We start from the raw sequence: 27,565 nt of genomic DNA on the forward strand, positions 1-27,565 counted from the left end.
CCAGGTGGTGCGGCTGAGTGGGAACACGCGAGGAGGCAGGAGGGAGAAGGCTGGGTGCCACAGACGTGGGTGTCAGGGTGTGGCGGAAGTCTCCAGGTCAGTGTAGCAGCGGGGGCGTGTCCGCGTCCCCTCGCCCAGCGTCCTGCATAGGCTCTTTCCACTGCCTGGCTCTCTGGCCCCTCCTCTCTCTCCTGGATCACTGCCCTTCCTGCCGAGGCCTCTTTGAAATTTGACTAAGGTTGTGAGCACGTATTTCAGCATTTCTGGATGCAATTTGGTATCAGAGCAAAGAATCAAAGGATATTTGCTATCACTTTAAAGTATGTTTCTCTCCCTCTTTCTCTGAGCACCTGACCCCACAATAATCACTGGCTTTGAAATAATAGACCCATCATAATTATGAGAATTAGTCTGGAGGCTTCTGCCTTATTTGCTCAACTGAGGTTACTGAGGCCGTCTTTAGAGGTGGAAAGGGTGTCCTGGACCATCTCAGCTGAGATGGCAAATACAGAGCTGTGCCTGCTGGGTGGGGGCTGCCAGGAAGCAAGAGTGAGGGAGGGGGCTGGGAGCAGGGAAAAAGCCCCCAGTACCCACCCCAAGAGCTGCTGCCCCTTGGGGACCTTGGACCCAGCGTTGTGAGAGAACGGTTTTTTTAGCAGAGGCTGAAACCAAGACCATGTGTGAAATGCCCCAAGTTTGTAAATGTTAAAAATAAATTTGGCACAAGAGGACCCTGAGTAACGAATGAGCTCTCCATCAGGTTGCTACCCCCGCTAGTTACAGAAGTGGAAACAGAGGCCCAGGCAGGGGAAAGAACATGGGCTAGCTCATTAAGGTGGTGGACACTTGTGTCCCCTCTGCCTCTTTGGTCCAAGCCCCGAGGTGTTGGAAAGCTGGACTGCGTCAACACTCTGAGCTGGCTCTGTGACCGACCCGTTCCAGGCGGTGGGTCAGTGGCCACGTTGCAGCCCTTGGACAGCAGGCAGGGAAGCCCAGGGCTGTTACAGAGGGCAGCTTCAAGGTTCTCCTAGGGTATTTAAGGAATAGAGCCAGAGTTAATGCTGAACTCTTTCTTTGACTTAATTTATTATAATATATGTGGCTAAAATGTAGATCACACTGCTGTTTTGGATCTCCGTTTTGATTCCCAAAATTGCAATCATGATAGGTGGATTATAACCGTGCTTTAACATACAGATGAGGAAATGTATTCCTGTGCAATTTCCCCCTAAGGAGAAGTCAGAGGATAAGGGGCAGGAGTTTTGAATAACCTTGCAACATTTAGTTGTCTCTCTCAGTTATGGGATAGAAATTAGCATTACAGGACTATATGTGTTGTGACTCCAGCGCTGCTTTGAATTTTAGTGTGAAGGAGCTTCCAAAGGGAAGGGAGAAAGCGATTTTCCTTATTAGAAATTGTCACCAGAATCTAATCTACATCCAAAGTGGTGTCACAAAGTGTTCAGTAAACACGAAGTACCTACTATGTGCCAGGCACCTTGCCAGCAGGCTGGGAATGCCATGGCAAAGCAGACAGACCGAAGAATCGCTGGAGAACTGAGCTCTAGCAGGCAACACTGGGTGGTGCTGAGCAGGGGTGAGCTGGGGAGGAGGCTGAGGGGGGGGTGGGAGCTGTGAGAGCAGCTGGAGGGCCGGGGGTGGCAGGCCAAGGGAAAGGAGGGTGCAGGAAGCCTCACACAGAGGGGAAAGTGGAGTATTCCTCATGTGGGGGGTGTGTGCATGTGGTGGGGTTGCCTCCAAGAACATATGTCTGGGCAGACTTTTCCTCGGGTCCAGATACTCAGCAGATGAACCGAGCAGAACAAATGTCCTGATGAGCTGCCCCAGGGCCTGGACTCTGCTCTCCCCACCAGCCCAGGTCCTGGACTGGCACCCACTCAACCTCTCCAATGCACACTGAGGGTTCTGTTTGAATTCTGCCACCTGCCGCTCTCACCCCCGCATCTGGGCCGGGGCTCTTGAGAGTTGTGAGAACCACACCCCCACTCCCCTTCCCTGCTGTGAGAGCTGGCTGTGGCTCTCCCTACACAGCGCAAGCCCTGGACTCTGTGTCCCTAGGGCAGGTCAGTGCAGGAGGGTGTAGGGAGTCTCAAAATGGGGGCCTCCTTTGGCCACACCGTGTGGAATGACCACCCAGCCTTCCCAACACCATTCATTCATTCATTCTCATCAGTATTTACTGAGCACCTACTCTGTTTCAGGAGGTTTTGCATGCATGTCAGTCACTCAGTCGTGTCCGACTCTTTGCAACCCCATGGACTGTAGCCCGCCAGGCTCCTCTGTCCGTGGACTATTCCAGGCAAGAATACTAGAGTGGGTTGCCATTTCCTCCTCTAGTGGGTCTTCCCAGTGCAGGGATGGAGCCCATGTTCCATCCTTCCCAATGCAGGTCCTGCGTCTCCTGCATTGGTAGGCGGACTCTTTACCACTGAACCACCTGGGAAGCCCCAGGAGGTTTTAGGGAGATAATATTGAAAAAAACAGACTGCACCCCAGCTTGTAAAGTGTAGACAAGCTAGTAGGAGAGAGAAATTAAGCAGGTATCATATATATATATGGTAAATACAAACTCTGAGAGGTGTGTCATGAAGGTTTCATTCTAGGGTAATTGGGGTTGACCTGACTCAGTGTGTAAGTACAAGAATGTCTTCCAAGAAAGTGGCATTGGAGCTGAACTCTCAAGAAAGAGAGTGAACTCTCAAGAATGAACACATCAACCAGGCACGAGGGAGGTGATGTGCTAGGGTTTGGGGTGTATGTTTCAGGAAGAGGGATGAGTGTGTATTGAGATTCTGAGGTCCATCAAAGAGAAAGTTCTCACCTTTCTCTTTCTGGAGGGTCAGTAGAGCTGCCTTGGGCTCTTAGATGTTCTGGGAATGCCCTGGACAGACCCAGGCAGGACTGTAAGTGGCATCTCCTTGGCCCCCTGAAGCCTTGTCAAGGAAAGCTCCCAGCTCACATCACATCACAGTCCCAACTCACATCCCAGTGCCTGAAAGGTGGCTGTAAAATTCTTTCCCAATATTGGGGTGTGGGCATGAGCTGGTCAGAAGGCCTCTGGGGTACAGGACTGAGGGGCCTGGCATGTCTGGGCAGATGGAGTGCTCTGTGAAGATGTTCAGAAGCAGCCAGCCTGTCGCCCTTTAACACCAGCCATCTCATGAAAGGTATGTAGGATGGTGAGGCTTGAACTGCCCCAAATGGTAACTGCTCCTCTCTCTGCTTGTCATCCCAGTCTGATACCTTCCCCCTGGTCTTCCTCCTTACCCTTCCTCCTCACCCACTCATCTCAAAGGGATGATCTGAGCAAGTCTGTCTTGTCTAGGAAGTGTCTTGGGAGAAGGTGTTAAACTGTAACTTCAGGATTAGAACAGAGCACGCATGGAAGCTTGTTCATGGGTTTCCCGCCACGGAGGCTGGTGCCACTTTGCACCCCGGAGATGACCTTTCCAGCTTGGCAGTGTGCTGGGGGAGGGCGCTGACCATGAGCTGGGCTCCTATGGTGATGCTGTTGTATGAATCATCACCTCTGGTTTATCCTAGTTATCTGTGTAGGTAGGTCAAGAGTAGGTCTGGACCTGGGTAGTTCAGGGGAACTGTCAGTTGGGAGTGTATCACATGCCTTTTCCTCACATTATGTCATTTAGTTTTCACAAGGGATTGGAAAGTAGTGCTGTTATGCCCACTTTACAGACAGTATTTACAGTCTGGGCAAGGCTAGGGGAAGCATCTACAGAGGTGTAGCCCGGAAGTGGCAGGTCCAGGTTGGAAAACCCAGAGCCTGCTGTCTCAAAGCCAGTGACTTTCCCACTTGCCTGTGATAGCTCTGCAAGGTTTAAGGTATATTAAGGCCTTGCAAATCCCCTCTCTCCTGAAACACTCAGATTCCTTTGTAAGTACCATTATCCAATTAGTATCCAGTTATACAGATTAGGATGCTAAAGTTCATGACGCTTTAGTGGTTTGCTTGGAATTCAGAGTTTAAACTCAAACTCAGATCTTGGAGTCAAACACTTCTAGGTGTTTTGAGGTGACCCCTTCTGGCTGACAGCCTCTGTGCATGCCTGGGGACCATGGGGACAATTTCCTCGGTCCCACCACCCCTCCCTCTACAAGGAAGACTGCTTGTCCTTGTCCCCTCCTTCCCGGGGCCTCCTTGGCGGACAAACTCATTTGCTGGTCCCTTGCGAAGATTTGTTTGGACTGGTCTATGGGATTGCTAGAACCTGGAGGTTTCCCTTTGAGAATTTTGCCAACACTTGATACTTTCGTCCGGGCTCAAAGGAAGAATGAGCAGACTTGACCTTCCTGTTTGAAGCTGCTCCCCAGGAAGCTAGTCCCCAGGGGTCAGTTCATTCATTCGTGCATCATTCATTCATGCATGAGCTGGATGAGTGATGGTTGGATGCCTACTACATGCCAGATATGGAGGAAGACTTCTCTGGTCCTCTTGTCCTCTGCCAGTTATAAGCTAGAAGGAGAACAAAATCCACACTCTTCACCTGCCCAGAGAAGCTAGTTGCGGGCCCACTCAGGATATAAAGGTAGCCAGGAGCTATCTGAGGTTTATAGCACAGCTTCATTTGTAGTTGAGAAAGGCTACTCCTGTGGTTATCAGAAAGCAAAGTTACCTTCAAGCAGTGTCTGGGGGTCATGAGGAGGAAAACAGCAAAAACTTCACTGAGCATGTCACAGTCGTATTGTCCAAAGTCCACTCCCCAGCCAGGAGCCTGGGGGCTCGGGGGGGCATCAACCTTGCCAGGACACAGACACTGGACCACTCGTGGGGAAGGCCATTCTCCAGGGCATCGGCTCCAGCTTTGTTTTGCTGGCATGCACCAAGACAGTGGTCAGCGTGGTGACCTTGGCTGTCTCCTTGGCTCCTCTGCTTTGTGGCCTGAGCCAAGTCCAAAGGGTTCATCCTTTGGAGATCTATCAGCCAGGCAGAACGGCTCCAGAAAAATGTTTGTACCGTGATGGGCAGAGCTGGATAGAATTTTTTTTGCTAATTTTTATATGTCAGCTAAAGTATTTATTACTACAAAGTGTTTAAAGTTTCAGCATTTATTAAAAAAAATTTAAATCTTGATCCATTGATATTATTCTTCTGATAAAGGTTCTCAAATTAAAAGGGCTAGATAAGTCAGTGCAGCTCAGAAATGGCAGTAACTTCAGAGCTGGCAATTGACACTTGTTTTCTGCCACTGTTTACTCTTCAATAAAAAATGCATATTTACCATAGCAACCTCCTGATCACGTGGTGCCCTATCTTACCCACTACCCTCTAAAACAGAATAGCTTCTTAAAGAAACACACACATTCTAATATGTATGCTTTTCAGATGCAAAAATGTGTTCTTTATAAGGAAGCCCTCTTGCCTGGGATTTAATGCTAATAAACATGTCATCTTTATAGAAATCATTTTGGTCCCGTGTCTTAAATTTTAAGGCATTCACCCTGAAAATCAAAATAAAATTACTCTTGGAAGGACTTTTGATTATCTTGAGAGTTTGTTGATCATTTGTTTTAATACAGTTTTAAAATAATGTATATTTGGATGTATACATGCATAGGTATATATATGTATATGTATATATAGTTTTTTTTTTTTTCCCCAAACAGTAGCCATTATTATCATTTGGGAGGGAGTTTGATGTAGATTCTAATGACCTGCTGCTTCATCTGTGATTAAAGATTGTCATCTATGCAAAGCTCAATTGCAGGCTGAATTGTTTTTCACTGTTAACTTGGGAGAATTGCCTGGATGTTCAGAGCTTTGGAGAAACTGCTGTAACCTGGACTTTTCAGAAAGGGAGCATGCCCTCTCATTCTGGACCTTGTGCAGGTTGTAGGTTCTGTGGCTTGGGGAGAGCGCTAAAGCCACAGGTCTCTGCCCTCCCCACGAGCCACCCTTGCATGCAAGGCGTCCCTTTGGCAATATTCATGTTAAAAGCTGTTATTAACTGGAGCATATCCTGCCTGCACCAGGCCCTTGCTAAATGAATTGTTAACGACTATCCCCGCTTTGCAGATAAGGAAACTGAATGAACCTCAGAGAGGTTATGTCATTTGCCCAGGATTATATTCTCTAAGAGTTGGTGGAACTTGGTTTTGACCTGAAGCACCTGATTGAAAACTTTTTCCACTTAATCTGTGCTTGGAACCTTTCTGTCAGACGTCAGCCGGAAGGACAAGTGGAAACAGCATGGGGGGTGGCGGGGGCAGCGGTAGGCAGTGCCTTCTTTTGCAGAATGTTCTCAGGAGATGTTGCATGGCCTCAGCTTCAGTAGAGATTCTTGGCTCACCCTGGTTTGCATCTGGGCCTGCCAGCCAGGTACCCCTGTGCAGGTGTCTGGACACCGCAGCCCTGGGAGGGTGGTGTCTGGCTGTGTATGTGATGAGAGAGCTGCGGTCAGTACCCCAACAGCCTGGGGGTGGGATGCATCCGAACCAGGCCTGGTGGATTTTTTAAATTCCTTTCAGCCACATACAGACCAGTTTGAAAAACAAGAACATATTGTGACTCTGTTATGCTTAGTGGCTTTGGGGGAAAATCCGATTGTGATGTGAGGCAGGGCTCTCTGTGGCGATGTGGCGTTGTGACCCTAACTCAGAAGAGGAGAGCTGCCCAGACTGCAGCATGTCCACGAGCCATTTTGTAATTATCCATCATGAATGCCTCCATGCTGCCTTAATAGATTATTTAAAATGGTGCCTGTGTCTCCCATGCAACCTCGTTGGCCCCGAACTGTACATACATACAAGCCAGGAGAGGTAATTGCTTATCATGTATCTTTTTGTTCCAGACACTTTTATAAAAGAGTATGTATTATGTATGGTGTGACCTTCAAATGTCAGGAATGTGTTGTGCAATAAACTGTCAATATTTGTGGTTATAAGGTACTAGATGACTTTTACAGTAATTGGAATGGCTATATTAAAAGCTTGGATCACTCAGCTGGTTAAAGAGAAAGACACAGGCCAGTGTTCATCAGGGACTTGCCTTCTGCCAATGATTAAATGAAAGATACTGCAAGGTGCTTAAGATGTCTTCTTTGTTTAAAAAAGAATATGGCAAAACCTGTCTCCAGGGGAGGCGTTATCTCCAGATCATTCCTTCTCCTTTCAGTGTGTGTCCATCCCTAGAGAAAACTCAGCCCACAAGTTATGGCGACTGACCAAGCACATTTTGAAAAAGATCGGTCCAGCTTGTTCTCAGTGTCATTTAAGTAAGAATTCCTGAAGCCTACCCGGTAGTCAAAGAGATCTTCTCCAATCTTCCCCCAGCCCCCACCCCAACCATAAAGGAGGGGGCTGTAAATTACCTTAAGAGGATCTTAAAAGCTATAGTTTTGTTTTTTTTTTTTAAGAAAATAAATTACGTAGAAGTCTTTTGGGAATTTATGCTTTACTGAAAGTAGAGGCTTCTATAGTCTGTCTTTTTTGTGTTCTTTTTTTAAAGAAAGGAACATGTAATTTAAATTATGAAGAAGGGAAAGCATAACAAATATTTTGCAATAATTACAGTAGTGATTGGGGCATGGATTACTTCTAAAGTATCTGTTTTATTATGCTTTTCTATTGATTACTGTTTCTTTATGCTGTTTCTTCCAATGCAATGACATCTTCCTTTTTAGCCAGGAAGTAGCCACTCCAGTATTCTTGCCTGGAAAAACCCATGGACGGAGGAGCCTGATAGGCTGCAGTCCATGGGGTCGCTAAGAGTCGGACACGACTGAGCAACTTCACTCTTCACTTTCATGCATTGGAGAAGGACATGGCAACCCACTCCAGTGTTCTTGCCTGGAGAATCCCAAGGACGGAGGAGCCTGGTGGGCTGCCGTCTATGGGGTCGCACGGAGTCGGACGTGACTGAAGCGACTTAGCAGCAGCAGCAGCAGCAGGCAGATGAAATCCTGGAAGGTGCCTCAATGACACACCGCCATCTTCCCTCAAGCTGTTGTGCTCTTGCTGATTAAAGTGTATGTGTGTGGTTCCTTCCACCTGGCTAGAGACCCAGGAGACACCCTGAGGCCTCCTCTTTCAGGAAGCTTCCCCAGGTGCCCCTGACCTCCTGCCCCGCTGCTGTGTTCACACTCCAGCCCCAGATGGTCTGTGCTGAGCACTTTGGGGGCATTTCCGATATTTTGCTCATACAGGGGGCATTTCTGATATTTTGCTCATACAGGGGGCATTTCTGATGTTTTGCTCATACAGGGGGCATTTCTGATGTTTTGCTCATACAGGGGGCATTTCTGATGTTTTGCTCATACAGGGGGCCACTTCCCCCCGGACTACTCAAAGCTACTTTCCTCTTATAGTCAGGAGCTCATCTTGCCCTCTGAATTCCAGTTTGCTTGCCTCCTCTGATTCTTTTCTTTATTTTAAAAGGGTATGTTTAAAAGAGTAGGTGCAAGTTTTAAAGTATGTATTGAGCACCTGCTAATGAGCGGAGCGCCTGCCGAGTGCTGGGGTTGTAACACCAAACAGTAGTGTGTGGTCCCTGTTTGTATGGAGCTTGTGTCCAAGGGCAGACAGGTGGTAAGCAGACAAATATGCTGGTCAGTTAGCATCTGCAATAGGTGACAGTTCCTCGAAGGACAAACCAGAGAAAGAGCACCCCGAGAATGTGGAGTCAGGGAGAATTCCTCCAGACAGCGTGGTCAGAAACAGCACGCCCAGGAGAGGCGGTGGACTTAAGTCTGAGTGTGAGTCTCTGTGAATTCTGGGGGGAGAGAATTCCAGGTGGATGGGGCCGCAACAACTAGTCAGTCCTAAAGGAAATCAGTCATGAATATTCATCAGAAGGACTGATGCTGAAGCTGAAGCTCCAATACTTTGGCCCCCTGATGCAAAGAACTGACTCATTGGAAATGACCCTGATGCTGGGAAAGATTGAAGGCAGGAGGAGAAGGGGACGACAGAAGAGGAGATGGTTGGATGGCATCACTGACTTGATAGATATCAGTGTGAGCAAGCTCCTGGAGTTGGTGATGGACAGGGAGGCCTGGCGTGCTGCAGTCCATGGGGCTGCAGAGTCAGACATGACTGAGCAACTGAACTGAACTGAACTGGGGCAACAGGAGCAAAAGTGGGGTGCCAGCCAGGAGGCCTTGAGGAAAACAGGTGGAGGGCTGGAGCAGAGTTGGGATGAGGTCAGAGCAGCAGCGGGGGCCACTTAGTTGGGGGTGGGAGACCGTGAGGAGTTGGGGGTTATTCTAAAGAGTGACAGAGCCAATGGCTTGTCCCTCCCCTGCCCATAGCCAGGCTTTCCCCAGGGGATGGCATCTCCCTGGGCCGTGCCTCTCCAGTCGCATCCTGCCTGCTTCTCCTCCCCTGGGCCAGTCCATAGGTGACCCTGCTCTGCTCTGGTTCACCTAATCAGTCTCTGGGATGTGTCCCTGCCCTGCAGGCCAGAGGCAAGAGAGAGGTGTGCGGAGCCCAGAGAAATCCGTCACGCAGTCTGTCTTGTGAAGGGTTGCTTCTCTGAGTCCCACATCCTGCCGGCTGCGTCCCTGGTCACAGCTCCCAGGCTGGGGACTAAAAGCGCATGCCCACAGCCAGCCCTGAGTGCCTTGGGAGAACTGGCAACCCAAGGATTACAGAGCATGTTGTCGGTGGCAGCGTCACACAATGCCAAAGGGAAGAGACCCCATGGGTGGCCCAGTCACCAGCAGGGGCGTTCTGCACACTCCCGTGACAGTTAGGAAAGGGCTCTGGGCCTGGTAAAACCAGAAACACATTTGGCCCACAGTGCTTGATTTTGAAGCCCTTGTGTATTTTAAGGGAAATTTAATCCATATGTTTCTGATTCATTTTCACTTAACTCATCAAAATGTTGCTTTAGAGAAGCCATTTGAGATCCTAGTATCTTATACTTCTTTTCCTCCAAATTTTAGCCTTTTAGTGACCTATTTCCCCAATTCCAGAAATTCTATCTTGCTAAAAGCAAATGGAGCTCTGCACAGTTTTGAGTCTGGGTCAGAGGTGAGGAAGGCGATGATGGAGGACATTCACCTCTGTGACCAGAGGTCTGTCACGAGCTGGGCCTTGCCAGGGAGCCCAGCCTGGTCCCTGGTCCTAAGGACCCACAGGGAAGCTGGCTGGCCTTCTCACAAGTGGCCATCCTTTTCTAAAATAGCTCTCTATTTAAACAAATACTTTTGCCAATCCATATTAATGCTTAAGTATTTAACATGACTATATATGGCCATCATAAACCAGAGAACTTTGATGGAATAACAGAGACACCAAATTAATACTGACCTAAGGCATGACTTACGTCTTCCAAGAGTTAAGTACAGTTGTTTATGGCAATGTTATAATTTTTATGCATACCATTAATTTAAAATCGTTTTTTAAAATAAAAGGAACCCTTCATCAGTCACAGCCATTACCTCTACCACAGTAATTGTTTTGAGTCTATTCTGAAGTTTTCAAAATAAGGGAAAGTGTTAAGCTTTTAAGAGGAACTATACATTCTCCTGGACATTTTCTCCAAAGTGTTCTTTCTTCTACCCTGAAACCATTTTAGAACACTGATATATGTGGGCAAAGAAATTAAGAAAAATGTGATTTTTTGGTGTCCTGTTCACCCTTTAGACTCCACAAATTGCTTTTTCCTTCATTAATGAAGTGAGAGCTGTGCTTTTGAGATGCTCTTTGCACAAGGCAGACTTTCAGAATGAACTGCACGACTCATCTGGGAAAATGTATTTACTGTTATACTAAGAGTTTCATAGAAATTAAAATACCATGGCCTTTTATGTCGTAAAATACTAAGCACTCAGGTGTATGGACAGCTCCCTCATCCCACTGAGGTTCCTGGGACAACTCTCTATTCCTTTCATGGGCTTATCTTCATCATCATCATTACAATTTTTTTTTCATTGAAAATCTTTCTGGAATGTACTTTTGGGCGTGTGAAGGGTAAGGCTGCCTGGCAGGATGAGGTGAGCAGTAAGGGTGCATGCACGGTTTAAAAAGGAACCTCTCTTTGCTTTTTCTATTTGGTCCCACCCTGCCTCTTTTGGTCCCTCTGGACCTTGTTCTCTGTCACATTCTGTGGATTAGTAGGACTACCTGGAGAATTGGGTATAAACCTAAAAGACTTCACTAGTAGAAGGTTCGCATGACTTGGTTCCTGATTCCTCCCATTGCGACTAGTCTCCAAGTCTCCAGGACTTGACAGAGCCAAGATTTGTTCTCATTCATGAGCAGTCTGTCTTGGGTCCATCTGGGGACTCAGCGATCCAGGCATCCTCTATTTTGCGGTTTTGCCCCCTCAACACGTGTGTTGCAAGAACAGAGTGACTGGGGAGGAGAGGAAGGCGGCCATGGTACAGAGTCTCTCCTTTCAGTGCCTCCAGCCATTGCCTGGACTAGTCAGTGGTGCCAACTTTTAGGCAAAGGCAGTTGGGAAAAGTTGGGGCTCGTGGAATATACTGAAGGATGTACTATCCCTTTCATGGTCATTTCCTCCCATCTCTCTGAAATCCATCCCTATTTCTGATTTGGCTTAAGATGGGCTAGGACTTCCCCAGGGACTCAACAGTAAAAAACCTGCCTGCAATACAGGAGACTCAGGTTCGATCCCTGGGTCAGAAGATCCCCTGGAGGAGGGTATAGACAGAGGGCTACAGTCCATGGGGTCACAAAGAGTCAGACACGACTGAAATGACTGGACACGTAGGCTAGGGTGGGTGAAGGAAAGGCCACTACGTGGGTGAAGACAGCCTGCAGTGGACTTGGGGCTCACAATATCGCAGGACTATAAGGAGCCGGAGGGGAAGAGCCAGTAAGTCCAGCTGGGGTGGGGTGAAAGGTTTTGCCTAAGGATAGCCAGGCACTGGGGACCAAGAAGGAAGACATTCTGCCTCCTGACTCCTTCTGTGCAAACAAGGATATTTTAAATATGTACCAAGGAAGTCAAGTATTTAAAGATAACCCTTGGGGGAAGGAATCTACCCTTAAAATACAAAATTATTTCATAAACCAAGTTTGTAAATTCCAAACAAATATAACAGTAAGGTTGAGTGTATAATGAGGCACCCAGAAATTCAAATCACATTTGTGTACAAGATAGCCAGTCTCAGAGATGGATGCGGGTAGCTGCTGATGGTGTTTTATGTGCGTCTAGGTTTTAACTTTTGAAAAGTTGTTTTTCTTTCTAAGCATCTGATTCTTTGTCTCTCCAGGACTGCCAGTTTGTGGTTTAGTTGATGATGAGGATTCTAACATAATCCACAACCATTTCGAATCTCCCAGCCCCTTCTTCAGCCCACAGCTGTGGACTCTCCCTCTGTGAATTCTAGGGAAGGTAATGCACCTCAGTCAGCTTGACCTAGGGCAACCTAGCTATATACTCAGAAGATTGGGAGAAGCAAATGGAAACATAGAAGGCAAGGTTTCTGACCTTGAGATGACAAACTTACGAGGGTCAGTTGTTCGATGTCCCCCCAAACACATCTTTTTAAATTGAAGTATAATTGATGTGTAATATTATAAATATTATATATAAAGCATACAGTGTAGTGATTCACAGTTTTTAAAGGTTGTGCTCCATTTACAGCTATGATAAAATGTTTCCAGCATTGTACAGTATATCCTTGCAGCATGTTTTAGACATAATAGTTTGTACCTCTTAATCCCCTCCTCCTATACCGCCCCTCCCCATTCCCTCTCCCCACTTGAAACCACTGCCTTGTTCTCTGTATCTGTGAGTCTGTTTCTTTTTTTGTATTATTCGGTTGTCTGTTGTATATTTTCGATCCCACGTGTAAGAGATACCATGCAGTATTTGGCTTTCGCTGTCTGACTTGTTTCACTTAACAGAATACCCTCCATGTCCGTCCACGTTGTTGCAAATGGCAAAACTTCTTTCTGTTATGGCTGAGTAGTATAACACTGGATGTGTATTTTGTTGTTTAGTCGCTAAGTCATGTTGGATTATTTTGGGACGCTGTGGACGGTAGCTTCTCTGTCTATGGATTTCCCAGGCAAGAATACTGGAGCGGGTTGCCATTTCTTTCTCCAATGTGTGTGTATGGGTTCTTTCCCACTAGTGCCACCTGGGAAGCCCACACACACACACATATATATATATAAACCCCACAGGCTTCCGCAGTGGCTCAGTGGTAATGAATTTGCCTGCAATGCAGGAGATCCGGGTTTGATCCCTGGGTTGGGAAGGTCCCCTGGAGGAGGGCATGGCAACCCACTCCAGTATTCTTGCCTGGAGAATTCCACGGACAGAGGAGCCTGGCAGGCTACACACTACATTGGGTCACAAAGAGTCGGACATGGCTGAAGCAACTTAGCACGCATGCACACCCCGTGTCTTCTCTATCAGTTCATTCGTTGATAGGCACTCAGTGTGTTTTCATGTCTTGGCAATTGTAGACAATGAACATCGGGGTGCATGTATCTTTTCCAATTAGTGTTTTTGCTTCCTTTGGATATACACCCAGGGGTGGAATTGATGGATCATATAGTAGTTCTATTTTTGGTTTTTTGAGAAACTGCCTAACTTCTTGAAACAAAACTTGAAATGATTGGATCCGTGTCTTCTTTTTTATCTAAACACTCCCAGCTTGTAGGAACAGGAGGAAGCAGAGTTTTTGATATCTACTACAATTCACCTGTTTCAGGCTGAAACTTGGGAAGGCTTGCATGTATAGTCTATGTTCCTCTGGAATATTATTTGCTGCCATTCTGTAAGATATCCACTCCTGAAGAATAGATCGCATATTATTTAGTGGGGTCAGGAAAAGAAACAGAGGTCCCAGGAGCTACTTCTCAGCTATTTCCCCATATTGTGAGGCCCAGAGCACACTCAGGCTGAAGCTGTGTTGCCTGCAGTCGGATGTCCCCACTCTTGTCCCCACTTGGGGACACCCCAGCTTCGAGGAGCTGGCCGCGGTGCTTTCACAGAGGAGCAGGAGGAGCAGATAGCGAGTCTGAGGCCCACCTCTTTTCACATGCCCAGCTTCATTCTACTCAACACTCTTAGAGCAAGCGTCTGATCAGAGAGAAGAGATACTACAGATTTTAGAAAATGGAATATAAAAAAAAGCAAAAACAAAAGCAATCCACATGTGGCCTGAAAAAAGGTCACACATGTCTTTTTTATAATGCTTCTTCCCTTCTATCATCTCTTTCCTAGACGGGCTGGGGAAGGACTGGTCTGTCCATAACCAGGACCATGGATGTGTCCTTGGCTGGCTGTGTGGGGCCACAGGCAGAGCCTTGGGACTCGGTCTGGAGAGTCTTGCAAAAAGACAGCTGCTAGTGCTTCTGCACCCTGGGGAGAGAAGGAATGGGGAACAGCCTCATCTTCCCCTCTGAGCCAGCCTCTTGTGTTCTCAGAGGGGCGGAGCCTAGTCTAGCACACCTTGTTTAACGGTACCCATCCATGTATAGGCAGGGACTCACACACAAGCCCTGAGAGTGTGCGGCTGGGTGGGCCTTCCTCCACCATCACTGACGGTACTTGGCTTCCAGCCTCTCCGGACACTTCCTGGGACCACCCACAATTCCCCTTCATCCTCACTCAAGTTTGTTTTTCTAGTTGGATTAGTCTAAGAGTAAACGCCATAGGCCTTCTGGCCCTCGAAGGGGAGGGGGGGAGATCTGTGTAAAGTGAAAATTAGACTCTTAAATCTGCAGAGAAAGCTGTTTATCTTACAAATTTATTCTTTTTATTGGGCCACACATATCCAAGATAGAAAGATAAAAGGAAAACAGATACAGGACATCACTTAGAGTGACATATAGTGGGATGCAGCTCATCCTCACCTTCCGTAAAGCCTGTGGGAGCGCATGGTGGCAGCTTTATCTGTCTATTTATCTACAGCATGCCCTGGGCCAGGGCCCACCAAAGGCTGCAGTGGAGATGCATTCCCCACACTCTCTATTCTCCTCTGTTGGACTGCTCCCCAGAGGCTCCGATGGAGGAGGGTCTCGGGGAGGTGCTTGACTGCTGATAGTGGGACATGGGGATGGACAGGGATGCAGAGTCAAAAGCCCACACCTGCCTCCTCCTGTCCTGAAGTCAACACTTAGTTTTGTTCATCTTTCAAATGACAGCTCATGACATCCTAACTTAAATAGGATATCTTAACCCCATTGCAGGGAGCAGTTGGGCAGAATTTTAATCAGGCTCATTGTTATTTTAAGCTGACCTCATGATCACACAAAAGATACGCGAGTTACGCTGGGAGAGCAACTGCAACAGGTTTGGTGTTGGGGTGGCTGTGGGGGTACAGCGAGATGGGTAAGAGTTGGCTCACCAGTTGTTGATACCTAGGATGTGGTTGACTCGGAATGGGCATCTGGTGTCTGGCCGTTTTTCTCCTGGACTGTTGGCAAACTGGTTCTTCTAACACAGTGGTGGCGGCAGTCCTCGTGGATGTGACCTGTGGACGTGGGGCTCCCTGCTATGAATGCATGTGGGGCATTTGTCTGCCATGATCTTGAGAGCCTCCTTTGTGCCTGCTTGCCGTTATCAGTAGCCATCTCTGAAAGTCTTTCCACAGTCTTGTGGACAAACCACAAAGCTAGTGGTAGGTCAGGTGGGCTCTAGATGTGGATGAACCGAGTCCTCCTACCCATGTAACATTTTGAGGAAAAAAAGAGCTGGGCAATTAGACCCTTTGAACAACTCTTATCCAAGGGTAGTTAGAAGAGCTGGGGAGTATAGGAGTCAAAGCGAGCCTTCCAGGAAACTTTCCAGGGTGGCACACAGTCCGAATGCACAGAGGATGCTTGAAGCCAAAGCGTTCCACGGTTGTTCTGAGCAAACATCCAGATTAGAATTAAGTGTGATTGCCTTCACCTTGTTCATGGCCTATAAGTCTGTCCCTTTTGGCTCTGAGCAGAGAACACCAGGAACGGATGTTGAAGAATGAAAGCAATTTGCATTTTCCATTGCTTGGAAGGTACAAATCTTGTTTATTTTGCTCTCTGCGGAACTCACAGGTCTGCTTATTATCCCAGAAAGTCCCCTTGTTCTCCTAGTGAATCTACCGCGAGGCCTGGAGGATGGGCCGAAGCTGCGGCCAGGACCCTGCCAGCCTTGGGGGCTTGGGTTCTGTGCCAGGCAGAGGCCTCCAGCCCTGTGGGGAGGCCAGAGGAGAAGGCTTGCGTGCCTCCCCTTCTCGAGGCAAGATTCCCAGCTCCTGCCCCGCTCCCCTGATGTCGCCTCCTTGGCAATGTGATGTCAGGCCTCGGGTGTTGCAATAACATATCCTCCAACCACTAGATATTTTCACAGTTTTATTTACTATTATGTCCCGTCATTTCTGTGCAGAAGGCAGCCGTATGTAAATTTGATTCCATTTTCTAATGGTTTGGGTTACATAACAAATAACAGCAGGAAGGAAAATTTGTATTGATACTTTACGGAGGAAGTTCTCAAGTCACTGCACAAAGATTTAACTGTGGTGCTCTAAGTTTATGGGAGTTTTGCAGCTGAGTTTCTGCACATGACTTTGAATATGTCACTATATGTTTATCATGGGCTAATTGTGGAACCACATTTCCATACTTTTTCTTCTCTCTTTCATGAGATTACACCAGCCAGCGATGGAGGCAAGACTCTACAAGGAAGAAATGATCAGTTTGGGATAATTTTCTTTCCTGTCCCAAAATAGCTGTATGTCTGCGTGTCTTAGGGACTCAGCCGAGACACATTTTTTCCCATTTGTTGCTTGATATAATGCAAATGTGATTTCGATTCTATAGCAAACTCTCCAGCTAGTCCATATTACAAATTAATCAGATTCAACAAACACCAACATTTTTAAACTTTTGCAAAAAAATACTTAATAGGAGCTAAGCAAAAGAAGAAATCAAACCAGCTGCTGACACAGCTGTTTCTTTTCTTGTTTAATTCAGTTCAGTATAAAGGTACCATATGCTGCTTAAAATGATGATAGGAAAGATGAAATAATTTAAGAGAATAACAAGAAAATACATGAATTGTCAGCATTCTGTCAGATTTAGAGAATGAAATAGACAGGTGTAGTATTGACATGTTTAACTTTGTGTGGTGTTAGCAGTTTTGGTGCGAACAACTTCTGACATGTGCTGAAGTGATGTGAGAACGTTTCTCCTCCGCTGCAGACATTGGCGAGGAGGCTGGGAGATCGGCCGGCGTCCAGCAGCCCGCACTGCTTCGTGACAGGAGCCTAGGATCAGCCATGAAGGACTGCCCATACTGTGGGAAAACCTTCCGGACATCCCATCACCTAAAGGTCCACCTGAGGATACACACAGGTGAGAAATCTGGGTGCACAGCTCGGAGGAGGCAGCCCAAGCTGCCGCGCTCCTGTCCCAGGTCTAGCCTCTGTGGGCTGGTCTGTGCACCACTGTCTGGGTCTGAGCTGACCCTAACGACCTAGTTCTCTGCCCCACACTCACCCTCCTGAATGACACATGGCATGTGGACGTGGGTCTCCCATGGTCCAGGTTTGGGCTGATGGTGCTTTGTCCGAGGCACGGAAACGTTTTGCTTATTAAGGGGTCCTCCTGCTGTACTGAAGTCGCACCTCCTACATCCCCATACAGACCAGGGGTCTTTCAGGCGCAGATGACTAGAACCCAGCTCAAACTGTAAAGATACAGGTCATGTAGGAAGTCTTTGAAGGCAGGCTGGCTTCCAGCCCTGTTGGGGTCACGCACCCACACCTGGGACTTGGACAGATGACGAGGGGAATGGGTAGCTCTCCACTGGGTCTCCTCAAAAAGAAAGATTGAGATGCTCTTAACCGAGCCTCTGGACTGCTGCTGTCATTTCCCATGTGTTGGCAGTGCCTGAGCCCCTCACAGCGAGGGCTTCTCTTGGTCTCTCTGCCTCGAGCCTCGGTCATGGTTCTTGTTAGCTTTTCTGCTAGTTGTTTGCACATTGCCAATACAAAAAAAAAATCTATCTGAGATATGGACACCTCCATTTTCTTTGATTTTTCTCCTGACACATTATCTATTGGAGTATGAGCTGCTTCAGAGGATAGACAAATATGCCATCTATTTTCAAAAATAATTGTGGTCTGTTTCCCAAGGAATCAATAAAGCTCAGGGTTGTGCACGATATTTAGTGCATACAGGCCTCATGTTCAGTGTGCTATGGAAGACAGGGAGCCCTCACCTGGGCCCTCACCCATGCCTGCATGTCTCCCTGCCACCCAGCATCCTGAGGACAGGTGGTCATGGGCAGTGGGTGTGGGCTGCCATCTTTATATGCAGCCTGGGTACAGTTGGCCTCGCCACTGTCCCTCCCTGTCCTGGAGCACTTCTCTCGTGGGGTCACCCCAAGGCAAGAGAGAGGACTCCTAACATGCACTGACGATGCAGCAGGCTCTCTCACCCTCTGGGGTCCATGGACTCCGACTGTCTTGACCTTCATCACCTCCCTGTGACCCCATTGCCATCTTCCTGTTCCTCCTGTGCAAGAGGTCTTGCTTTTGCGACAGGACCTTTGCACCTACTGCCCCCTCCCCCTGGACTGTTCTTCCTCCAAGTGTAACTGGGGGCTTAGCTTCACGTGATCTCTTGAGAGGGACCATGCCTAACTACCCTGCCTGAAATATTCGTTGTGCCCCTGCATTATTTGTCTCATAGACTTAGCACCTTGTGAAACTATCTTGTTCAGTTCAGTTCATTTCCTTATGTGTTGTTTATCTTCCGCCAAGTAGAATGTGAGGGTGGTAATATTGTCCATCTTTTTAAATGCTATAGAACCCCAGGCCTGCAAGAGTACCTTGCAGTAAACTATAGCTTAGCAGAAGCACAGTGCATTTATTTGAGAGGTTGAATGACAGACCAAATAAGTGAGTGACCCTTCTCCTTCAGTTCCTGCTCTATGCTGGGGAACCTGGACTCTTCCCTGGGAACCTGTGGTCCTTCTAGAAAGACCCTCTGCACACATGAGCTGGTCAGAAGCTACCATGTGGCAGCCACCCTACAGGTGCCAGATGCATGGGTGTGGATGGAGCTCGGGGATGGGTCCCTGAGTTCCTGCCTCAGGGCCTTTGCACGTCTCTGTAAGACAGGTCACCCATCAGCTTGTGCCCTCACCTTCAGAGTGGCACCCGTGTCCCCTTCTCAGTGAACTTATCCCAGTGAGAGGGCTCAGGACAAGACAGCTTTCGCAACCACACTGATGTCCACTTTCCTCCTCAGGTTGTATCCAGGGTCCCCAGTGTTATGGCTGGGGGACCCACAGATGGGAGACAGTCCGCCAGGGCATCCACCGTCCTGCTGTCTACAGGGGTGTAGAGACCTGTCCAGGCAGCTGCTGTGGTTCTGCCGTTTCTGGTGATGTAGATACAGGCTCTGGGGCCAGGTTTCCCAGGCAGGTGAGACTGGCCCTTCCAGGGTTAGTGTGGGTCAGGAAGGAAAGAGGCAGTGTCTCCCAACCAGGAGCTCTGCCAGCCCACGGGCCCCCCACCCACCCTCAGCTGGACTGTGGTTTATGTGGAAATGCCAAAGAATATTCCTGGTAAGTTAGGACTGAAGCCAGCAGAAAGAAGTCTTGCTGAACCTGAGTAGAAACAAATGGATACTGCTTTTGAAAGTTTTAAAGTTTGAGGAAAACTGTATTTGTCCAAACTTCTGCTTCTTTTGCTTCATCAACTTCTGAAGTTTGTGAGCAACAGTCTTTGGTGACATTGAGAGAAGTGACACAGGGCCATGGACCGAGGCTTTCTGGAAACTTCCCGGAATAAGGTTGAAAATGAGTGAAGTCATGGAAACATCACACCAGCCCTCCTTGGAAGCAGAATTTGCAGGGTTTGAAAGGCAGAATGGTAACCAGATAAAGATCAATTTCCTTTTTATCAAAGAACAAAGAAGTTGGAAAATGCTTACAGTTGTGCTTTTGAACAGAACAGAAAGTGTTACATGTTATAAATCACCAAAGTAAACATCCATTATGACAATGTAAAAGCGTAGATTACGCGAGTAATTAAAAATCAAAATCAAGTGGTTTGTTAATGAATGAGTTAATAGGGGCCCCAGTTGTGGAGATGTCCTGGGCTGCCTTCCCCCGTCTCTTTGTGGTTTTGTGTCTCCAGATGACATGGTCAGAGGACAGCAGTCTCCAAAATAGAACAGTTGTTTTCCAAAATGCCATCTTTTGAAGTTTTTCTATAATGAACCTATATAAGCACAGTAAAACTCTGATGTGTAATAAATATATTTTAATTGGTCAGGATATGAGGTGGTACATTCTCTGTATCTTTCTGTCCTACCCCATCTCTGTGGGAAGTTTTGATCATATGACATCAACTGATTAAAAAAAAAAAACAAAAAAAAACCCACTTTCCTTTTTTTAACTCCGCTACATTAACTCAATTACTGCTCTTCTCCAACACCTGTCTATTAAGAGAGGTTCTGAGCAGATGCACCAGTCAGGTTGCTCTGAACACCTGGGGGCTGGGCAGAGCCTGCAGGGAGCTAGAACATTTCAGCTGCTGCTGAGCTCCAGCCAGATCTATGGGGAACAGAGAGGAGCACCCAGAGGACCCTCAGAACCTAGGGCTGCCCCACTCTGGCTACTGCAGGGAAGATGTGGATTGCTGATTCCACCTAGGGAAGGCGGAACTCCTCTCCTGTTTGAAAGTCTGGCTGATTAGGACCAAATCACTAGACGTGCCTGATTTGTTTACTAGAGCACACTGCTAGTGACTGGAATTCAGAGCCAGACTCTAAAAAGACTGTGTCAGTTAGGGCTCTCCAGGGAAAGCCCTGTGTGTGTTTACACATCTATATACATATATATGTATCTATATATATCTATAGAGACATATCTGTGTACATATACATGTATAGACACATCAATCTACATATATACACATTTATATATATACATGTCTATATACATCTATGCAATATGTATACATATATATTTGTGTGTCCATGCATGCTAAGTCACTTCAGTGTGTCTGACTCTTTGCAACCATATGGACTGTAGCCCACTAGGCTCCTCTGTCCATGAGATTCTCCAGGCAAGAATACTGGAGTGGGTTGCCATTTCCTCCTCCAGGACATCTTTCTGACCCAGGGATTAATTGAACCCAGGTCTCTCTCCTGCATTGCAGGCAAATTTTTTACTGTCTGAGCCACCGGGGAAGACCTTTTATATATATTTATATATAGATTGAGGGCAGGAGGAGAAGGGGGTGACAGAGGATGAGACGGTTGGATGGCATCAGTGACTCAATGAACATGAGTTTGAACAAATTCTGGGACATCATGAAGGACAGGGAAGCCTGGCATGTTGCAGTCTATGTGATTGCAGAGAGTCAGACATGTCTTAGCAACTGAACAACAATAAATACATATATATATATACACACATCAATATACATATGTTTGCATGCTAAGTGTGCATGCTATGTTGCTTCAGTCATGTCCACTCTTTGTGACTCATAAGGACTGTAGCCCTCCAGGCTCCTCTGTCCATGGGGATTCTCCAGGCAAGAATACTGGAGTGGGTTGCTGTGCCTTCCTCCAGGAGACCTTCCTGACCCAGGGATTGAACCTGCATCTCCTGTGACTCCTGCATTGGAGGCAGAGTCTTTACCACTGAACCACTGGAGAAGCCCTATATACATATATACACATCAATATACATATACACATATCTGTATATATCTGAAAGTGAAAGTCACTCAGTCGTGTCTGACTCTTTGCGACCCCATGGACTATACAGTCTATGGAATTCTCCAGGCCAGAATACTGGAGTGGGTAGTCTTTCCCTTTTCCAGGGGATCTTCCCAACCCAGGGATCAAACCAGGTCCCCCACGTTGTGGGTGGATTTTTTACCAGCTGAGCCACAAGGGAAACCATTATATATGTGTGTGTGTGTGTATATATATATATATAGATATATATGTCTATATACCTATACCTAATAGACTCTTGAGAGTCCCTTGGACTGCAAGGAGATCGAACCAGTCCTTCTAAAGGAGATTAGTCCTGGGTGTTCTTTGGAAGGAATGATGCTAAAGCTGAAACTCCAGTACTTTGGCCACCTCATGTGAGGAGTTGACTCATTGGAAAAGACTCTGATGCTTGGAGGGATTGGGGGCAGGAAGAGAAGGGGGCGACAGGGGATAAGATGGCTGGATGCCATCACTGACTCGATGGACGTGAGTTTGAGTGAACTCCGGGAGTTAGTGATGGACAGGGAGGCCTGGCGTGCTGCGATTCATGGGGTCGCAAAGAGTCGGACACGACTGAGCGACTGAACTGAACTGAACTGAATATATAGAGAGAAAGAGAGAGGTCTTTATTATAAGGAATTTGCTCACTTGATTATATACATACATACACATCAATATACATATACACATATATCTATATGTATATATATACACACATATATACATCTGTATACCTAATATATATAGAGAGAAAGAGAGAGGTCTTTGTTATAAGGAATTGGCTCAATTGATTATATGCATAATATACACATCAATATCCACATACACACATATCTCTATATATCTACATATATATGTATATAATCACATCTATATACATAATATATATAGAGAGAGAAAGAGAGAGATCTTTATTATAAGGAATTGGCTCACTTGATTATGGAGGCTGATTAAGGGTCCAGTGTGTCTGTTTTGTGCAGGAGATTGGCAGGTACTGATCAGTTCCTGAAAGGCTGGAGGGGTCTGCATTCCCCACAAGCCCTAGAAGAATATAAACCCCATGATCTGCAGACAGCAGCTGGAGGCCCAGGACAGGGGATGGTATAAATTCCCATCTGAATCCAAAGGCCTGGGAAGCAAGAGGGCTGATGTTTAAGTCCTAGTCTGAGATGGACTCCCAAGACAGGAGAAGACTAGCCTCCCAACTCAAAGAGAGAGCTCCCTGTTCAGATTTGTTCTATTCAAGACTTCAGCAGATTGGGTGAGGCCCCCTCACACTGGGGAAGGCAATCTACTCTTCAAATGTTAATCTCGTTCAGAAATACCTTCAGGGACACATCCAGAATAGTGTTTGACCAAACATCTGGACAACCTGTGGCCCTATCGAGTTGACGCATGAAAGTAACCATTGAAGAAATGCATCAGCAAACTTAGTCATCCATGTAGCAGGAGGCAGGGAGGCCCCCAGGTTGCCCTTGACTGAGGCCAGCCCGTCATTTCATTAACAGCAGCCTCCAAAAGCACTCCATCCATTCCCTCACTTCCCCCTCCTCCAGGGACCACCTTAGGGATACACTGAGGGGTCCAGTGTGTCTGTTTTGTGCAGGAGATTGGCAGGTACTGATCAGTTCCTGAAAGGCTGGAGGGGTCTGCGTTCCCCACAAGCCCCAGAAGGATATAACACCCCACGTGTCGGCCCACCTGTGTGTCCGATGTCCCAGGTGCTGCCTGCTGTCTCAGGAATGACCAGTGCAGGGAAACGTGCTAAGCAACCTCACTCATGAAAACTTGGAGGCACTGAAGTTCAGAGGCTAATTAAAAATAAATCTCATTAGTTTTTGTCCCCTCTTAAAGTATGCGCGTGGTTTATTAATCTGGTTTTGATTTGCTGCGTGTGCAGCTCTGGCCCAGAGTTGGGAACCTCTTTATGGGACTAGATTTGCACAGGGAAGCCAGCAGTGGTTCTCTGGGGGTCTCAGGGTGGGCTAAGGGGCATGCCCAGCACTGCCCAGCGGCTGGGTGCTGGCTGGGTGGGACACACAGGATGCCCTCCTCGGGTCACACCTGCATTCTTAGCACCAGGCATGAGTCTCCTTTGCCTGATGGGTCTGAAGGAAACGGTAGGGGTGAGAAGGGGGTGAGAGGGGGCTGAGAGCCCTCCAAGGGAGAGGCACATCCTGAGGGTTTTCTTGCTTCATGACTGAGGCTGTCTACACAGCATGACAGCAACCGACTGCGACAGAAAAATTCAGCCAGCGAGGGTGATACAGCAGTGACAGTGGTAGTCACTGTAGCCATCACTTTCTGTGCACTCCCGTGTGCAAACACTGTGCTAAGTGCGCCTCACTGCTCGCGGATTATTGTTATTCACCCCTTAATCCTCACAGCACCTTGGAGACCAGGTTCCACCCCTCCCACCCCACCCCCACGTCTCCTCTCCACCTCTTCCCCTTTGCAAGGGAGGGCGCTGAGCCTCAGGGATGTGAGGTTATCCGCTCGGAGTTGCCCAGCATTGACTACAGGTCATAATTCAGACCTGCCTCGTTTAGAGTCCCGTTCTTTTAACCACTGTGCTGTACTGCTATTTTTACTGTTCTGGGTGAACTTTTGGCTTGTTTTAGGGAATTAATGCAACATTTCTTTGACAGTGTGTGTCCACACCATAACCAGCGGGAGGAAAGGAAGTGACTTGTACCCACAAGGTGTGTTGACGCAGCCTTTCGGCGATTTAAAAGGGAAGTACTATGCACCCTGGCTCCTCCCCTCCCCTAACTCAGCCTGGCCTGAGGCCCCCTTGACCCAGCTTGCCTCCATTTATGCTTCGCACAAGGAGCTTAGGGAGGTGGTGAGGCAGGGGCATGGCCACAGAGGCTGGTGGAGGCGCCCTGGTCCCAGCGTGGAAGGTGGGGTGGAGTAGACGCTGACTTCATGGAGAAGATAAACTCCCACTGCCTTTCTGGAAATTGCCTTTCAACTAAGCACCGACTGGTATGCAGATGTGGGTGGGATGAAAGTTCAGCCACCTGAGCCAAGCGCCTTACACCTGATTTGCACACATGCAGCTTACCTTTGATGTGTCTGTATTTCCTGTTCTAGGCGAGGTAACCAGGCTGTTTTAACATTTATAAAAGCACTTTGAATAAATTCAAGAAAGGATTGGTTAAAATGGGCATGCTTCCCATTTCCTTTTCTAAAAGGAGAGTGTGAGTTGTTGTTCTTCGTGGGGGACAGCCACCTGCGTAATGATGAAAAAACGAAAGACCCACTTGCCCCAAAAGGAGATGATTCCTTTTTTTTTTTCTTTTCATTTTGAATTAAAATTCCACCATTTCGCTAAGATGAACTAAAAGCCCATTTTCGTTCTCCACAGTCCCCCATCCTTGCTTTTCTTGCCTTAATGACATCCCAAACTTTTGTTGAAAATAATTGATTGAATTTAAATTTCCTTAAAAGTTTAAGAGGTAATGTTACAGTATAAATTTCCTACCAAACACTAAGTAGGGAAATATCCATTAGTGAAATTAACTACAGTTTCTAGGTAGCTAACAATGTGCCGTATACAGTAGGGCATGGCTAATGAACACTGCAGTGGGTGATATTTCATTATACAAATTAATGCTCACATTTTAATGGGAAAGTCACATAATGAATCTCGGCTTCAGTGACAGCAATTAGAGACACAGATTGTCCCCTTCTGGACAAGGCACTGCTTAGCAGTGAGCAGCTGTGTGAGAAGTCTTCAGGTTTACAGCATATATATGCTTTGGGGGAATTAGTGTACAATTTATATTAATGTACCGAAGCTTCGCTACAAAGGCACCACCATATTTATCTCTCCCGGTATTAACTAAGTAAAGATGTGTAGAAAGACTAAATAAATATCCAATAGAGGGTGCAAATACGGAAAAATACTCGGTTACCCAACTTAAAAGCAGAAACACTTTCGGGGTTTAACACCCACACACAAAAGTTAGAAACATGAAGCTCTTCTTAAAAGCTTGATAAAGGGATTTCCAAAGAGAATGAAATGAATCCCCCTGTCATTTTTGGAGAAGGGCTAAAGGGAACTTGGTCTGAATGGTTCCAGAATAACTCCCCAGAACAGTGAAGTTTCCTCGAATATCAAGTGCAAAGAATGATGAAGGACATGACCATGTAAAAATAGGTACAGTGAACTAATTAAACCACTGGTCGTATATTTCTTAAAATTTATGATACAACGACTTGGAGATGTTATCAATGATATTCCAAAATTGAATATACATCTTATGCCATGTGTCAGTGGGTAGCTGGTTTAATGTAAGATGGTTCCAATAATTTCACTAGTCTATGAAATGATGAACTGGCGATTTTTTTAATTTATTATGCCTTTTCTAGCAAAACTTTCTTTTCTAGCAATGCATTGTTTGGGACCCCATCCTATTCCTTTAAAATATTGTGAGAAGTTTCCCCACAGAAAGGCACCCCCACTGTCTGTCCTGCTTCCTTCAGTGGGTGAAGGGCTCAACACTCATCGTGCTTTTCCCAGACACAAGGTTCATAGACCAGATGCAGTCTGCAGAATAGGGTCCTTGGCTTGAAGAAGTTTTTAAGTGCATGCCATTATTTAATAACTGGGATATTGCATGTAGAAATCTGGAGGTGAGACATTTCTTAGACAGTCAAAGGTCCTACATTCGCTGCTGATGGCGTTGGTTGACAGCTCCCCTCCAGGAGAGGGGGGTGGCCCCCACCCTGCTGTTTCATGTATCATCTGTTGGGTTCTGAAAGCATCTCTGTGTGTGGCTGCTTCAACAAGCAGATGCAAAGATATTGAATCCAAACATCATGGAGGTGACCAGAGGGCTTATGTTGCCCTGGAGGCCTAGGGCGAATTGTCTGATCCCCTGAGTAGATTTGGACTCATTATGGGCCTAAGTGGACAACCATTCAAGTGGACAGAGCTGCTGGCAGGGTCTGAGGTTGCCTGGGCCACAGGGCTGCACAGAACGCCTTTCCAAGTCTCAGGCAGAGCCCGGCCCATAGAAGAGGGCTGGGTGGCCCATTGGCCCACCCCTTGGCAGACTCCTGGGGCTTTGTTAAAGCCAGCCTAGTGTGGGCCAGACGGGGTGACGCTGACTAAGGAGTGGCTCCCAGCATGGAACTCAGCATTTTTCTGTCAAGCAAGCTGCAGAGCAGACCTTGACTGCACCTCAGAGCACTGAATGTGCTGACGGTTTCTCCCACAGTCCAGGCCACTGTTGTGAGACGTTTGCCTCCCGAGCACACCGAAATGTGCCCTCAGGGAGGCTGGCCAACAGCTGGGATGTTTGCAGTAGAAACAAATCTCTGGCGTGGCCAGGATTCCCCAGGGGATATGCTCACCCCCCCCCCCCCCGCCCCCGACCCTGGTCTGCTGGCCAGAAATGCACCCAGCCGGGCTGGCAGTGGTCTCAGAAGCATTTCCCTGTCCCCTTTGTGATGATGAAGCCCAGGAGAGACAAGGAAAGGCTTCAAGGCAGAGGGCAATAGTGGTTATTACACATTAGGGATTATAAAGAAAGTAAAACTGGGTTTTTGTTCATTTTTGAAACAAGATATCTAAAGTTTGTGGGTTTATCCCATGGAACTCACTCTGGAGCACTTATCTGGGGGACTGGGTGATACGGGGCAGTCACCTAAACAAAGCCCCTCAGGAACTTGGAGGTGAGGCCACACGGAGAAACCCATCGCTATGGGCTCTTCCAGGATGTGCTCAGGGAAAGTGCATGGGGTTTTCTAGAACCTGAGCTGTCGAAATAACCCTTGAGGACTCTATTAAGTGGCCCTGAATTTACCAGGGCCTGGACCCTTGGAGACTCAAATGCTAGGAACGAACTATCCTTGTGTCTCAGCTGTG

At 47.2% G+C, this 27,565-nt stretch overlaps 1 protein-coding gene across 1 annotated transcript in view; it reads left to right on the forward strand.

Moving 5' to 3' along the window:
* Positions 1-27,565, forward strand: part of ZNF536 (zinc finger protein 536) — a 251,035-nt gene that overhangs the window by 68,124 nt on the left and 155,346 nt on the right. The window contains exons 2-3 of the mRNA XM_052656676.1: positions 17,146-17,298; positions 24,336-24,389. Coding sequence (XP_052512636.1) covers positions 17,146-17,298; positions 24,336-24,389 — 207 coding nt within the window. The remainder of the gene's footprint in view (positions 1-17,145; positions 17,299-24,335; positions 24,390-27,565) is intronic.

Source organism: Budorcas taxicolor, chromosome 18 (assembly GCF_023091745.1).
Source record: "Budorcas taxicolor isolate Tak-1 chromosome 18, Takin1.1, whole genome shotgun sequence".
Taxonomy (NCBI): domain Eukaryota; kingdom Metazoa; phylum Chordata; class Mammalia; order Artiodactyla; family Bovidae; genus Budorcas; species Budorcas taxicolor.